General features: G+C 38.0%; 1 protein-coding gene across 1 annotated transcript; it reads right to left on the bottom strand.

The window, feature by feature from the left end:
- Positions 1 to 1,009: 1,009 nt before the first annotated feature.
- Positions 1,010 to 8,917, bottom strand: LOC119265093 (putative uncharacterized protein DDB_G0290521). The gene is made up of 8 exons (XM_037544555.1): positions 7,057 to 8,917; positions 6,795 to 6,966; positions 6,382 to 6,612; positions 5,349 to 5,603; positions 4,271 to 4,336; positions 2,938 to 3,008; positions 1,381 to 1,424; positions 1,010 to 1,196 (listed from the first exon to the last, which is right to left on the bottom strand). Exons 1-8 carry the CDS (start codon positions 7,255 to 7,257, stop codon positions 1,145 to 1,147), a joined length of 1,092 nt encoding a protein of 363 aa, XP_037400452.1. The 5' UTR covers positions 7,258 to 8,917; the 3' UTR covers positions 1,010 to 1,144.
- Positions 8,918 to 12,706: the final 3,789 nt, after the last annotated feature.

Raw genomic sequence — 12,706 nt, 5'->3', positions numbered from 1 at the left:
AACCCACCTATTTTGGTGACTTGAGTAGATTGGAATTGGGATTATGAGATCTCTGCTTTGGAGTGACCTACATTGAAAATAAGACCAGCACAGTCCAAGTTTGGGTCTCCCTAAGTCAGAGTGTGAGTTTGAAGAGGATTGGAGAAAGTCAAAATTTTGGTCCAAAAAAACCCTTTGGACCAAATTTTTGACTTTCTCCAATCCTCTTCAAACTCACACCCTGAATTACAAGGGCACAGGTATATACATGAATGGTTTGGGGTGTCCTTTGTCCTATTTTTCCTTTCACAATGCATCAAATGTCATTTGTCGTTGCCAAACTGTGCACAATGCCAAATGCCATATGCACTTATCCACTTAGCCCTCTACCACATACCACCATGCATGCTGGCCTTTTGTGTTCCGATGACAAACCAGATGGTCCCTCTCCTCCTCTAGCCCGGATGATGATCCATGTCCATGATTTCCTTATTTACTTCTGAAACTCTGGGATGCTCTTTTATATCCAATCGTGTTACTGATCTGTTTTTATCATTACACAACTTTATCGTTTATGTTGAAGTACACAGCCAGTGTAGAACAGGGCCATGTCTATAAACCTGCGCAATACACTTCATGGTACAAAAATAACCCAACCATTAATTTTAAAGTATAATGATGTTTTAGAATAAGTGAAAATCATTACAAATCTAATGTTGGTGTAAGCATGTGACTGACTAATCAATAAAATAAGTGATAATGACCCAACAATGCCCCAGAGCTTTCTGCAGGTAATTGTATGACCAAAAGTTTTGATTGTTACTTTTGGCAAAACAGACAATATAGTGTATCACTGAAATTGCGAACATGACTGATTCTGAGAATGTGGTGCTACAAGTTAAGAACAATTAGAAATACAACATGAAGTTTTACAATATTATATCAATTTTAAGTGATATGTAGGTAAAGAAAAGGTGTGTGGGGTAAACACTTTAATTCCACATACAAGTATTGTTTTAAGATGTTGCACAATATCTTTATTGAACAATAATAACCTTATGAATGACAAGGGTAATGATGAATAAATAACACATCACCTAGAAATAGTTATGCTAAACATCAAAATTCCAAAATGAATAATTTAGAGTATTATTTCAAATCATTACTACGGGAATATCTCGTTGAAAGGCTCCCATGTGTCTTTCCACTTGATGCCACTGCAAAAAAAGAAAACAAAATATAAGACATCACATTACGTAAAATACATTCTTATAAATCGGAGTGTGAATAGAAATGAGCCTTGTAATCCTCTCTATCCTCCGCAGTGACTTGCTTATGTAAGTACATAAACTTTCACATTTTAATTTCAGAATTAAATCACAAATGACAAAGTTCACATACCACCCAGAACACTGCTGCCAACGGACTTTGACCTCTTTTGTGCCCTATGATGAAATATAAATTATTCATTACACTCCACAGTCCAATTACAGTGTTACTGACCTGGTCTCGCTACAAATACACCACAACATCTTCTAAGACATTATGCTGAATCGACACACAATACCACAGTGGTTTCATTCAGTCTAGGACTTGGCTACAAATATTGTCATCTCAAAGACAGAACAATAAACAGCATCAGTTTCAAGATAATACTCATCATAAAATCACAAGATTTATACACCTCAAAGTAAAAAACATTATGACCACTCACAGATGAAGCAAACACCGATATTATGACAGTGACGCATGTCAAGGTTTGTGATACATTACAACTGAACAGTTGCTTCTCATAGTCAGCATGTTGGTTCTAGGGAGAAATCGGCAAGATTGAAGACCTGAGTGACCAAATCATCAGAAGCCTGGGCATCTGGAGCATCTCAGAAATGGCAAATCACAAACCTGCAAGAAGGTGTTGGGTGCTCAAAGCTCATTGATGAGACAATGAAGGCTATATTGTCTGGGCTACTGGGTCACAAATAATAATAAAAAAAAAAAAACATTTAATACTAGCTACACAATGTATTGCACCTTACTGCAAATTTACCCCTGTGGGATAATAAAAGGCTATCTTATCTTATATGTGGCTGTTTAGCTGTAGCTAAAGTCCTGTCAGAGTGTCCAGGCTTGTCCCATGCGCCCACAATGCGTCATGAGAATCATACCTTGGAACAATGAAAGAAGGTTGTCTGAGGGTTGCTCAATTTGACACATTCCACCTCCCTAAACATTGTTATGGGTCAGGTACAGGTTCCCTGATGGCAGTGATATCTTTCAGGATGACTCCTAATAATGCATCCTGCCACACTGCACACCGTTTGGGAACGGTTTGAGGAACATGCAAAAGAGTTCCCTGACCTCCAGATCTTAAGCAGATTAAGCATCTGTGCTTAATCATTTGTGACATCACATTAAGCATTTGTGATGTACTGCAACAGCAGGTCCTATCCAGCAGCTCTACTTTGCAACTTACAGGATGCAAAGGATTTGCAGTTAATGTCTGGGTACCGTATACCACGGAGCACCTTCAGAGGCCTTGCCTCAGCATGTTGGAGCTACTGTGGTGGCATGCGGCATTTGGTCAACAGCATATAAGGCATGTGGTCATAATATTTTACCTCATCAGGGTGTTTGGTGTACCAGACATTCAGAGAACACCTGTAGCTTTAAACATGTTTATACCAGGGTAGAACTGAGTCTTAAGTCAGAGCTGAATTACTTTTAATGTGTTCTTGGATTGGATACGTAGATGATTTGTGACGATGAGACATTCATTTTGGAATATAGCCTATATTTTTTCCCACTGTGCATGTGTTTATCCTAACACATCATAAAAATAGGACCCTTTATCTCAGTTTGCATTCAAAAGATGAATTTCCTTCAGGATCTGCAATTTCCTTCAGGATTAATAAAGTGTTATCTTATCTTATCTTATACACTGAAACAATGATCACTCACCTCTTTTGATACCCTCTGTGATAAAATTTTTTGGACTGGGTAGGTGTCAGCCATAGTGTGGACAGGGCATTCTAAAGTACAAACAGTACAAATTTCATTATGACCAGCTTTGTTAATGTATGTAGTCATATATTTAGATTAATTAAAGCAATGTCCTATAATGCAGTGGTTCTAGTACTCAGGGCCAACCTTTTGCTGTAAACCTACCAGATATCCAGTGTTTGTAATGTACAGGTGCATCTCAATAAATTAGAATTTCATCATAAAGTTGATTTATTTCAGTAATTCAATTCAAAAAGTGTAAGCCATATATTGTATAGATAGACAAACGTAGTGATCTATTTCAGGCGTTTATTTCTTTTAATGTTGATGTTCATGGCTTACAGTCAATGAAAACCCAAACGTTATTATCTCAGAAAATTAAGGTTTTCTAAGCCTTTAAAGCGGTCCCTTAGTCTGGTTCAATAGGCTACACTAGCATGGGAAAGACTGCTGACTTGACAGATGTCCAGAAGGCAGTCGTTGACACCCTCCACAAGGATGGGTAAGCCACAAAAGGTCATTGCTAAAGAAGCTGGCAGTTCACAGACAAAAAGGACTGGACTGCTGCTCAGTGGTCCAAGGTCTTGTTTTCAGCTAAAAGTAAATGTTGCATTTCATTTGGAAATCAAGGTCCCAGAGTCTGGAGGAAGAGTGTAGAGGCATACAATCCAAGCTGCTTGAGGTCTAGTGTGAAGTTTCCACAATCAGTGATGGTTTGGGCAGCCATCAAAGCAACCTGGTCTTCCATAACACTTCAGCAGTGCCACAGACTGATCGCCTCCATGACACGCCGCACTGATGCAGTAATTCATGCAAAAAGAGCCCTGACCAAGTGTTGAGTGCATATACTGTACATACTTTTCAGTAGTCATTTCTGTATTAAAAATCTTTTTAAAAATTGGTCTTATATAATATTCTAATTTTTTAAGGTAATGACTTTTGGGTTTTCATTGACTGTAAGCCAGAATTACCAACATTAAAAGAAAAACACTTGAAATAGATCACTATGTTTGTCATGTATCTATACAATATATAAGTTTCACTTTTTGAACTGAATTACTGAAATAAATGAACTTTTTGATGAAATTATAATTTTTGAGCTGCATGCACCAGTATTTGGTACTATGCAAATGTTTCAGGCACCTGAGAAAATATTTCTGAAATATTACATTCTTCTTAATATAATCAAATAAACTAGTCTAGGTAAAAATAATTACAATTTCAGTTATACATCAATTCAATTAAATAGATGAACCCAATAGAACCCCAGATTGTGAGAATATGATTTTACCACTTGGGTTGATCTTTATTCTTCTTTTCTTGCAGGGAAAAGTACGATTAAATGTCGAGCTGGACACTAGATGAAAGAAAACATATTAGTAGTTAGAGCTGTGACATCGAAATTTTCGCTGCAGCACAAGCTGGCTGAGTTGTGACATCAATGCATTCTGGCTGAGTGAAGACATCAACACAACTCTTATTTAGAAGTAAACAGGCAAACTATATAACTATGCATCTATATAACTACACATAAAATTAGTCTAAATAGTAGTGTTAAATATTTTTTTTACATGTATTGTTACCCTGCATTTTATTTCTGCTTCATATGAGTTCAAAACAAGTAGGCCATATAAACACATTTCATCTCAGTGTTCTATTCATGTCTCAAATAAACCACATGGTCACCCATGTGGTTCCAACCTGGAGAAACTACTGTCTCACTTGCACTGTCATTGTTGTTCAGTTGCTACATAGAAAACAATGCAAAACAACCAAGGTATTATAAAGTTTAAGGAGGGAAGACTACAAGTCTGAACCTGCTGGTTCCTTCAGTGAATGTTAAGGAATCTAATACTTATTTTCATTCGCAGTTCAATAAGAGTGATCTGAAACAATGACAAATATAACAACATTATTTCTTCATCAGAATTATTATTTGAATATACATATACATTACAGATACATACATAAAATTATGATTACACAAATACGAATCTAATAAAGGTTAGATTTGTTTCCAATGATACAATAGTTTTATTAACTGTACCGATGTGGGTGCTAATTGTTTGACGATTTGACAAACGTTTCATTCATCTACTTTACTAGTTTATGGGATATTTAAACACGGCTAGGTCTGCATTGCGGGTGTCAGTTGCTTAATAGGCAAATGATGGGCATGGGTGCCATTGTTCAACAACTAAACAGACTATCAAGTTTTCATGGTAAACAAGAGGCTAGCTGTTTTTGCTAACTCTCTGCTGAAAGTGAAAATGTAATCTTAGATTGTTTTGTCTGTCGTATTATTGCATAATGACTGATTACAGTTCAATGCAATAACCTTAAAAAGTATAGTGAAGCTAATAATTTACCATTTGGTGTTACTTCTTGTGTTCTTTTCTTGCAGGGGTACTTGTCTGTGGAATTCCCATTTCCAGATGTAACAGGGGAGAGAATTGGATTGAGTTCATCTAAAGAGCTGCTGCGGGGCTCAGGAGGAGCTGAAAAGCTGGGGCTAGCCTCAGGACCATCTGAAGAGAAGGGGCTGGTCTCAGGAGCATCTGAACAGATGGGGCTGGTCTCAGGATCATCTGAAGAGCTGGGGTTGACTTCCAGATTAAGAACCACTAAGTTGAGGAAAATATTTTATTAACTACAGTTCCACAGAATGCATGACCGATAATACAAACCTCTCGTGTTTCATTCATGGTGCCAAGTACATCGCCAATATATTTTACAAGTTTACAGTAATTGACCGTTGTGTAGATTGTGCTGCACAATTTATCAGCAAACCTCTTCTATTTCCATTAACAGAAAGGGAACAATACTGGACCAACAAAGATAAAAAATTAATTGTGTCGGCCTATTGCCCATATAGTAAGTGCGTAAGATAAAAAGTCCAGTTAATGTAGCCTTCACGAACATCTATGTTCTAACTCAGTTACTTTATAGAAACCTTAATAAATTATGTTATATGAGTGAGAAATAGAATTCTGGACCCGCAAACACATTCAGTGAATGTTAAGCATTATTTTTTGGTACTTGCTTTCACTCTCAGAAGGACTGATTTTAGTTAAGAGACATACATGAATGATGCATTTTGACCAGAATAATCACTGGATTATAAAGGTGGTTGCATCTATGCCAAGGGGCAATAAACTTTTCTAGCAGCTTGGGATCACCTTACAAATGAACATTTTTATTGTTTATTGCTTAAATTTGTGACTAATCTGTATGTATCTATAAACAATGTATAAATGACTGTGTAAATACACAAATATAAAACACATTTATGAGCGTAGTGATACACCATTAACAGTTCAATGTAATAAACTGAAAGAGTAATAATAGTGAATATTACCATCTGACAGGAACTTTTGTGTTCTTTGCTTGCAAGGGTCTCACCTGTGGAATTTTCCTTTTCAGATGTAACAGGAGTAAGAATTAAGGTGTATGTAGGTTCAGTATGAAGGGGAGCAACTGAAGAGCTGGGGTTCTCTGTAGGACCATCTGAACAGCTGAAGTTGGTCTCAGGAGCATGTGAAAAGCTGGTGTTGGTCTCAGGAGTATGGGCAGAGCTGGTGTTGGTCTCAGGAGCATTTGAAGAGTTGGGGTTGGCTTCTGGATTAAGAGCCACTACGTGAAGAAAAACATTACTATAATGTTATTATAATACCACACTATTATAATGTAATGTTATAGTAATTACAGTCCTTTGAAGGACATATTAACATTCATTCCTCCTGATTTGATAAGCAGATATGAGAGACACAGAAAATGAATGAGTGAAATACTCAATGCACTTAATTTCAACATGCCTTTTAGAAGACCTTCATACAGCAAACGAATTGTAGAAATTGATGTCCTCTCCATTTCTGAAGAAAACTGCTGAGGATAAAAAACATCTGCCCTAAAATTTGTGGCCTGCCTCGTCTTCCTCCTCCCAAGAAGAAGAAGGGGGTAATAACCCAACATGTGAAACTTGTGGAGCTGTAAGTTAACAATAAGTACATATTAGTAGTATTACAAAACCCATGTATGTAAACAGTCCATGTGATTAGTTATTATTAGTTAACTTACTAGAAGATTGGTGGAATTTATCAGCTTTGAGGTGTTTCTTCCATTCAACATTTTTTGGGCCCATTCCTTTGATGCTTTGTCTTTGGCCTGCTGCAATTTCACTTTCTGGGGCTGAGAAGCCCCACACAGCTTGCAGTGTTTACAGCCAACATTTATTTGTGCCTTGCATGACTGGCAGGTCTTTTGGGTTGAACCTGGCATGGTATCCAGTCAGCCAGACAGACAGATGAACAGCCAGAAAGAAAGCCAAAAAGGTAGAACGACAGAGAGGTAGGTAGGTAAGTAGATAGAGAGATAGACAGATAGATATATAGATAGACAAACAGATAGGTAGATAGACAAATTGATTATCTATAATCAGATTATAAACGGATGTATGGATAGACAGACAGACGAGTGGCTCTTAAAAGTGTCGTTGGGTCGCTATAAAGGATAGAGAGATAGATGGATGTGAGGAGGGATCTGAAAGGTCTGTGAAAAGAAAAAAATAGATGTCAAAACATTTAATGTTACCATATAATTTTTCGGAGCATATTGCAGATACTGTCAGTAATAAAAGTAATTAGGCCTCTCCAACTAGATTTGGTAGAGCACAGTGTGTGAAATGTTTAAAAAAATATCATTGTGCGTTTATACTCTGAAAATATTTTAACTCATTTATTAAATACTACCACGTATCATGAAAACTTCTTACTCATGTTTTCACAATTCACATATCAACCAGCTCTAGCTGTAATGTCATTTCTATATCATTCATTAATGGACATACAGTTTGAGTAATGTTAGTGTAGACCTGTGGATTATTTAGGTATACATATTAGGCACATGCTCTAATTAGGCCAGCTCTAATGCTAGCTAGCAAAGAACATTTTCACCTGTTAAACACCGACACGCATTCTTAGCATGTCAAAAGTAAACTACTACATGGTGCACAGGGCAACATAACTTTATAGAAATTGCGATACTTACAAAAGGAAGAGTGATTAAAATCTCAAGTTTATTAAAGGCATGCTAGCTAATCTAAGCTAGTTTACTAGTTTAGCTAGCAGCATGACCAGACTGTGCACATTTGTCTTATACTCTTGGGATGTTAAACCGAGCTCCTACTTAATATTGCATTTTATTTAAGTTTATATTAATGAAAAAAAACTGTTAATGTATTCAGAATTGCATGTGTCTGTTATTAAAACGAAGTCAAGTTAAGCACCGGACTGCTTACACACTCACCGTGTGGAGGGAAAAGCGAGCTGTGGTTCCGTGTCCAGAGGATCGGGCGGAAGTGCACACAGTCCGAAAGATGGGGGGCGCTCACTTTCACTTCAATGCATTAGCTTTCATAAATGAGGCTGTATGAAATGTAGTGCCCTAACTTAGACCCTCCCTTAAACGATCTTTGCTTCAAAACCTTGATATCGATGGTCGCAATCGCGCTCAAATTGGATAGCAACCTTACCAATGCAACCAGAACTTCACAGTAAGAGTCTTTGTCTGAGCACATTCTTGTTAACTAAATACATACATATATTGGGATGTTTCCATACGTGGTCTATTATGAATGAATTCCTGTTACAAGTGAGGTTAACTAAAACGAACAAGAATGACTAAAAGTAAATTCCTTTGTTAAATTGGCAACCTCGCACATCACTTCTGAAGATGTAAAATCCATCATTATTTGAGCTTGGATACTAATCAGTTCATTTAGGCATATCAGAACCTGAGAAGAACCAGAAACAGAGAATAAAAGAAGGAATACGTTTAGGTGAAAATTACGTTTGTCTCCACACATCAGAAAAAAGTAGCCAAAAACAAACCGAACAAACCCTAAACTATGAAACTATTAAACTCTCATAGTTTATTAATTAATAACAGAATTATCAATAATATATTAATTACTAATATTAATACTATTATTATTATTAATTAATAATAACGTGTGTGCTCATTGGTGTGTATCTCCGTCCCTTACTCTGTGGCAGGCCTGAACATACTGTGCTCCAGTGTATAGCACGCTTATATTTACCTCAGACATCATTGCTCAGGAAGGGTTTTAATAAAGCGATTATGTTGGTCTTTTTAGTGAAGAATTCTGACCGAATCCCACTGTATTCTAGGCATTCGCTCAGTAAGTGCATCTCTCTCTATGTCTCTCTCTCTCAACTCGTAAAACGTCAAATGTCTCATCTTTTTTTAGCGTTTGCGTTAATATACTGTACAGAGTAGATACTACGATCAGTTTGGACACCTAAATATAGCCTAGGGATCGATTTGTCGGGAATCGGCGAGTATTTACATGTATTTGATAGCGGCGTAACATTTGTACGCAGCTCTCTGCGTACGCATGAGTACGCATCCCAGTGTTTAGTTTTGCGTACGATTTCATACGCATAGGGAGTGAGACCGGGTTGGAGTTTGCATGGGCTACCTCTTTGTGGTTGAGCTGTTGTTGCTCCTGGACACTTCAATTTCCCAATAATAGCATCTATTTTTGACCAGGACAGGACAGAAATTTCACAGACTGGCTTGTGGCAGTGGTGGCATCCTCTGACAGTGGCATTTTTAGCCATTGAGCTCTTCAGCATGACCCATTCTACAGCTTGTCTGATGATTGAGATTGAGATTGCAAGGCTATGCGCTTCATGTATTTAGTGTAATTTAAAACAAAACAATATAGTTACACCTTTTGTGATTTGGGGAGTTGGTGAAAATGTGTAACTTCACGCAATATGCCGAAGAACATTTTGTAATATCAACCGTGCTTTGGACCCCTTTTCTGATGACTGCGAACATGTTGAAAACTTGACGGAATTGTCTTCAAAGGATGTAAGTGAATTATTATCATCATATCTTCTATAGAGTAATGCTCATTGTGCCTTTGAGATACAAACATCATGCTGGATCTACTTTTTGAGCCTGTACACTCTCAGAAATTGAGGCACTAAACTGTAACTGGGGCAGTGCTCCTGTTGTCATTGGGGTGGTACCCTCAAGGGTGCATCTCAGTGTCTTTAGTCGGGGAACATAATTGTAATTGTAAAACATAATTGTAATCCAGAGAAATTATATTTCCTAAGATGTATTAACTCCACACACCGCATCTCATCTCCAAGCTTATTTTATTGCTCTGTTTTAAACGTTAGGCTATGAAAAGGTACAAATACATATCTTACGCCTGGTGAAACGTATCTAAGAACGTATTTAATGAAAAATATCCCTGGACAGAACCTTTATTTCTAACAGTGTAGGTGTGGCATTAATACTTAAAGACATATGACATGGTCTGAAAAACATGTTTTCTCCTGATTTAGTGATGCTACCTCTTTAAAATTCAGCAAAAGAAAACATACATAGTGATGGTTTAATTATCGTTCTTGGCAGGTGTTTTGCTGATAGCAGTAAACCTGTCAGCATCGGCCAACTGATATATCAGTCAGGCCCTAGTGTGGAGTTGACATGCCAATTACTAACTGACCCTCTAGCACTCTGACCTTTCTTTCTGATTTCCTCCCTTGGTACCATAAATGGACCTCCCACAGCAACATTATGCATTGTTCCTCTAATAAGCGCCTGTATAAATCAAGCATGTAGACAGAAGAACAGGCCAGATGCAAAGTAAGGATTAACAGGGTCCCGCATGTCCACATTTACAAACAATGAAAATATCTTCAAAGCTAGTTTATTTAGGACTGGCACATATTGTAGCTGTTTGTGGGGCGGGGCACTGGGGGGGGGGGGGTGATGAGTCGTTATCCTTCTTTTAGGTCCCAAATGAGCAGAGTATTTTTAGCAGACGCTTCGGAGGAGAAGGATAGGGTGGCCGCGCAAACATAAATAATAAATCACCTCGTCCTCGTCTTGGAGCACAATTGAAAAGCAATGAAATGTGATAAACTGTTTCATCCGGGTTGCCTGATATTTGTAGCAGTCACTTTTGAGCTGACAGTGATCTACTATGTAAGATACTGATGGCTCGGTGGACTGGGTCTCGACGGGCCCGCGCAGGCCGGGAGTTGATGTGTTAGCTGTAATTTAGTAACACAGCCACAGGAGACGAGTCCCAGGTGCAACTTTGGTGCAAGACTGGCAGCTGACAAACAAAGAAGTGTGTGTCTGTCTCCTCTGACCAACCAGGGCTATTTTATTCATCCAGCCCCTCAAAGCACACCCTGAACCCCAAAGCCTGTCACGAATACTGTATTCCATTTCTTTTTTCTTTCTTTTTCTGTCTTTTTTTCCCACTAAAATTTTACAAAGACTGCACAAAAACAGCCTAGTCGGCCTAATTAACGCAGTAGCTTGAAATATGTTGAATGGAATGATTTTTAAGAGCGTGCTGTTTCCAAACCAAAGGAAAGGGCTAAAAATAATGGCTAATTAGAGGGTAATTTATTTAGATTGGTATCAGAAAAGAACATTTTGTTCTGATGTAGCGCAGCAATTAAAATGCATCCATATACTGAGGAGGAAGACATTTAAGCGGAATGGGCTTTTTTCAAGCCATCAAATGTACAAAGCTGTACGTTTGAGCGTCTGTGCATTGACAGGCTCTTGAAAGGCAGTATTTTTAGCTACCTTACAAGTTCTTTGTATTATGGGACATTGTTTAATCTGTGTCAAGGAAACTTTTCATTTGAAGATGGCGTATTTTGTTTTACACTGCCAGACAGTCAATTTGAGCAGCACGCAGGGCAGCATGTTGTGTAAATGGACTACCTAGCAGCAGAACACAAAAGGCGATGGTGTGCTTTCTGCAAATGAAAAGTTTCTCTACCTGACACATACAGTAATTTTGAAGACAGATGTACCGCATTAGCTTTGTGTGCGGCGGAGGAGAGGTATTACGCTGCACTTTGTCTGGGTATGTGTTTAGGATGTGGTTTAGCAGAGTTACGTGGGAGGGAGAGATTACAGCAAACTGTCAGTTACTTGTGGGGAGGCACAGGCATGCAGTAAACACAAAAAAGCATGACCGAGCAGGGATACGCAAAGTTAGTTTGCTTTAATTCACAGCAGATACTTACAAAGACTCATTATTCATGCCTACTGTGATCAGAGATCACACTTTGTTTCTTTCATTTACAGTCAATGGCAATTAAGTACAAGTTGTTCGTTTTTCAGTGTCAGGAAAAAAGTTTAAAAAAACAGGAATCAATTATTTGACCAAAAATTACTCAGACCCCCTAACAACTAAAGGTACTTTCCCATGTTTTCGCATTTGCTGTGCTCACCTTTCATCTTTATTACAGCTTCCATTCTTTTGGGGAGACTTGGAAGAAATCTGCTGGAATATTTTTCCACACCTACAAAGTTCAGTCCTAGAAGTTGGGCTTTTTGTATCTCACGATACAAGTAATCCCAAACACGTTTAATGATGTTGAGGTCTGGACTCTTTGGTGGACAGGCCATTTTTCTAAGAACACCAGCACTTGAACACTTGAACACTTGACAGCTACACATCCTTTCAGTCCCATAGCGCTGAGTCGTCTTCTCACAGTGGAAGGATGGACAGAAACACTGATGTTTTCAGATCTGATGCAGCTTGATTTTCTCCTCTCTCTCAAAGATGAAAGCTTTAAGTGCTGTTTATCTGAGTGAGTTTTGTGTCCACCAGGTCTTGCAGGTGGTTGTTAAAGGTCTCAGAAACACTTTCTAT

The sequence above is a fragment of the Pygocentrus nattereri genome, chromosome 14, assembly GCF_015220715.1.
Source record: "Pygocentrus nattereri isolate fPygNat1 chromosome 14, fPygNat1.pri, whole genome shotgun sequence".
NCBI lineage: Eukaryota > Metazoa > Chordata > Actinopteri > Characiformes > Serrasalmidae > Pygocentrus > Pygocentrus nattereri.
Note: the sequence above shows the minus strand (reverse complement) of the source record. Positions and strands in the feature narration are given on the sequence as shown.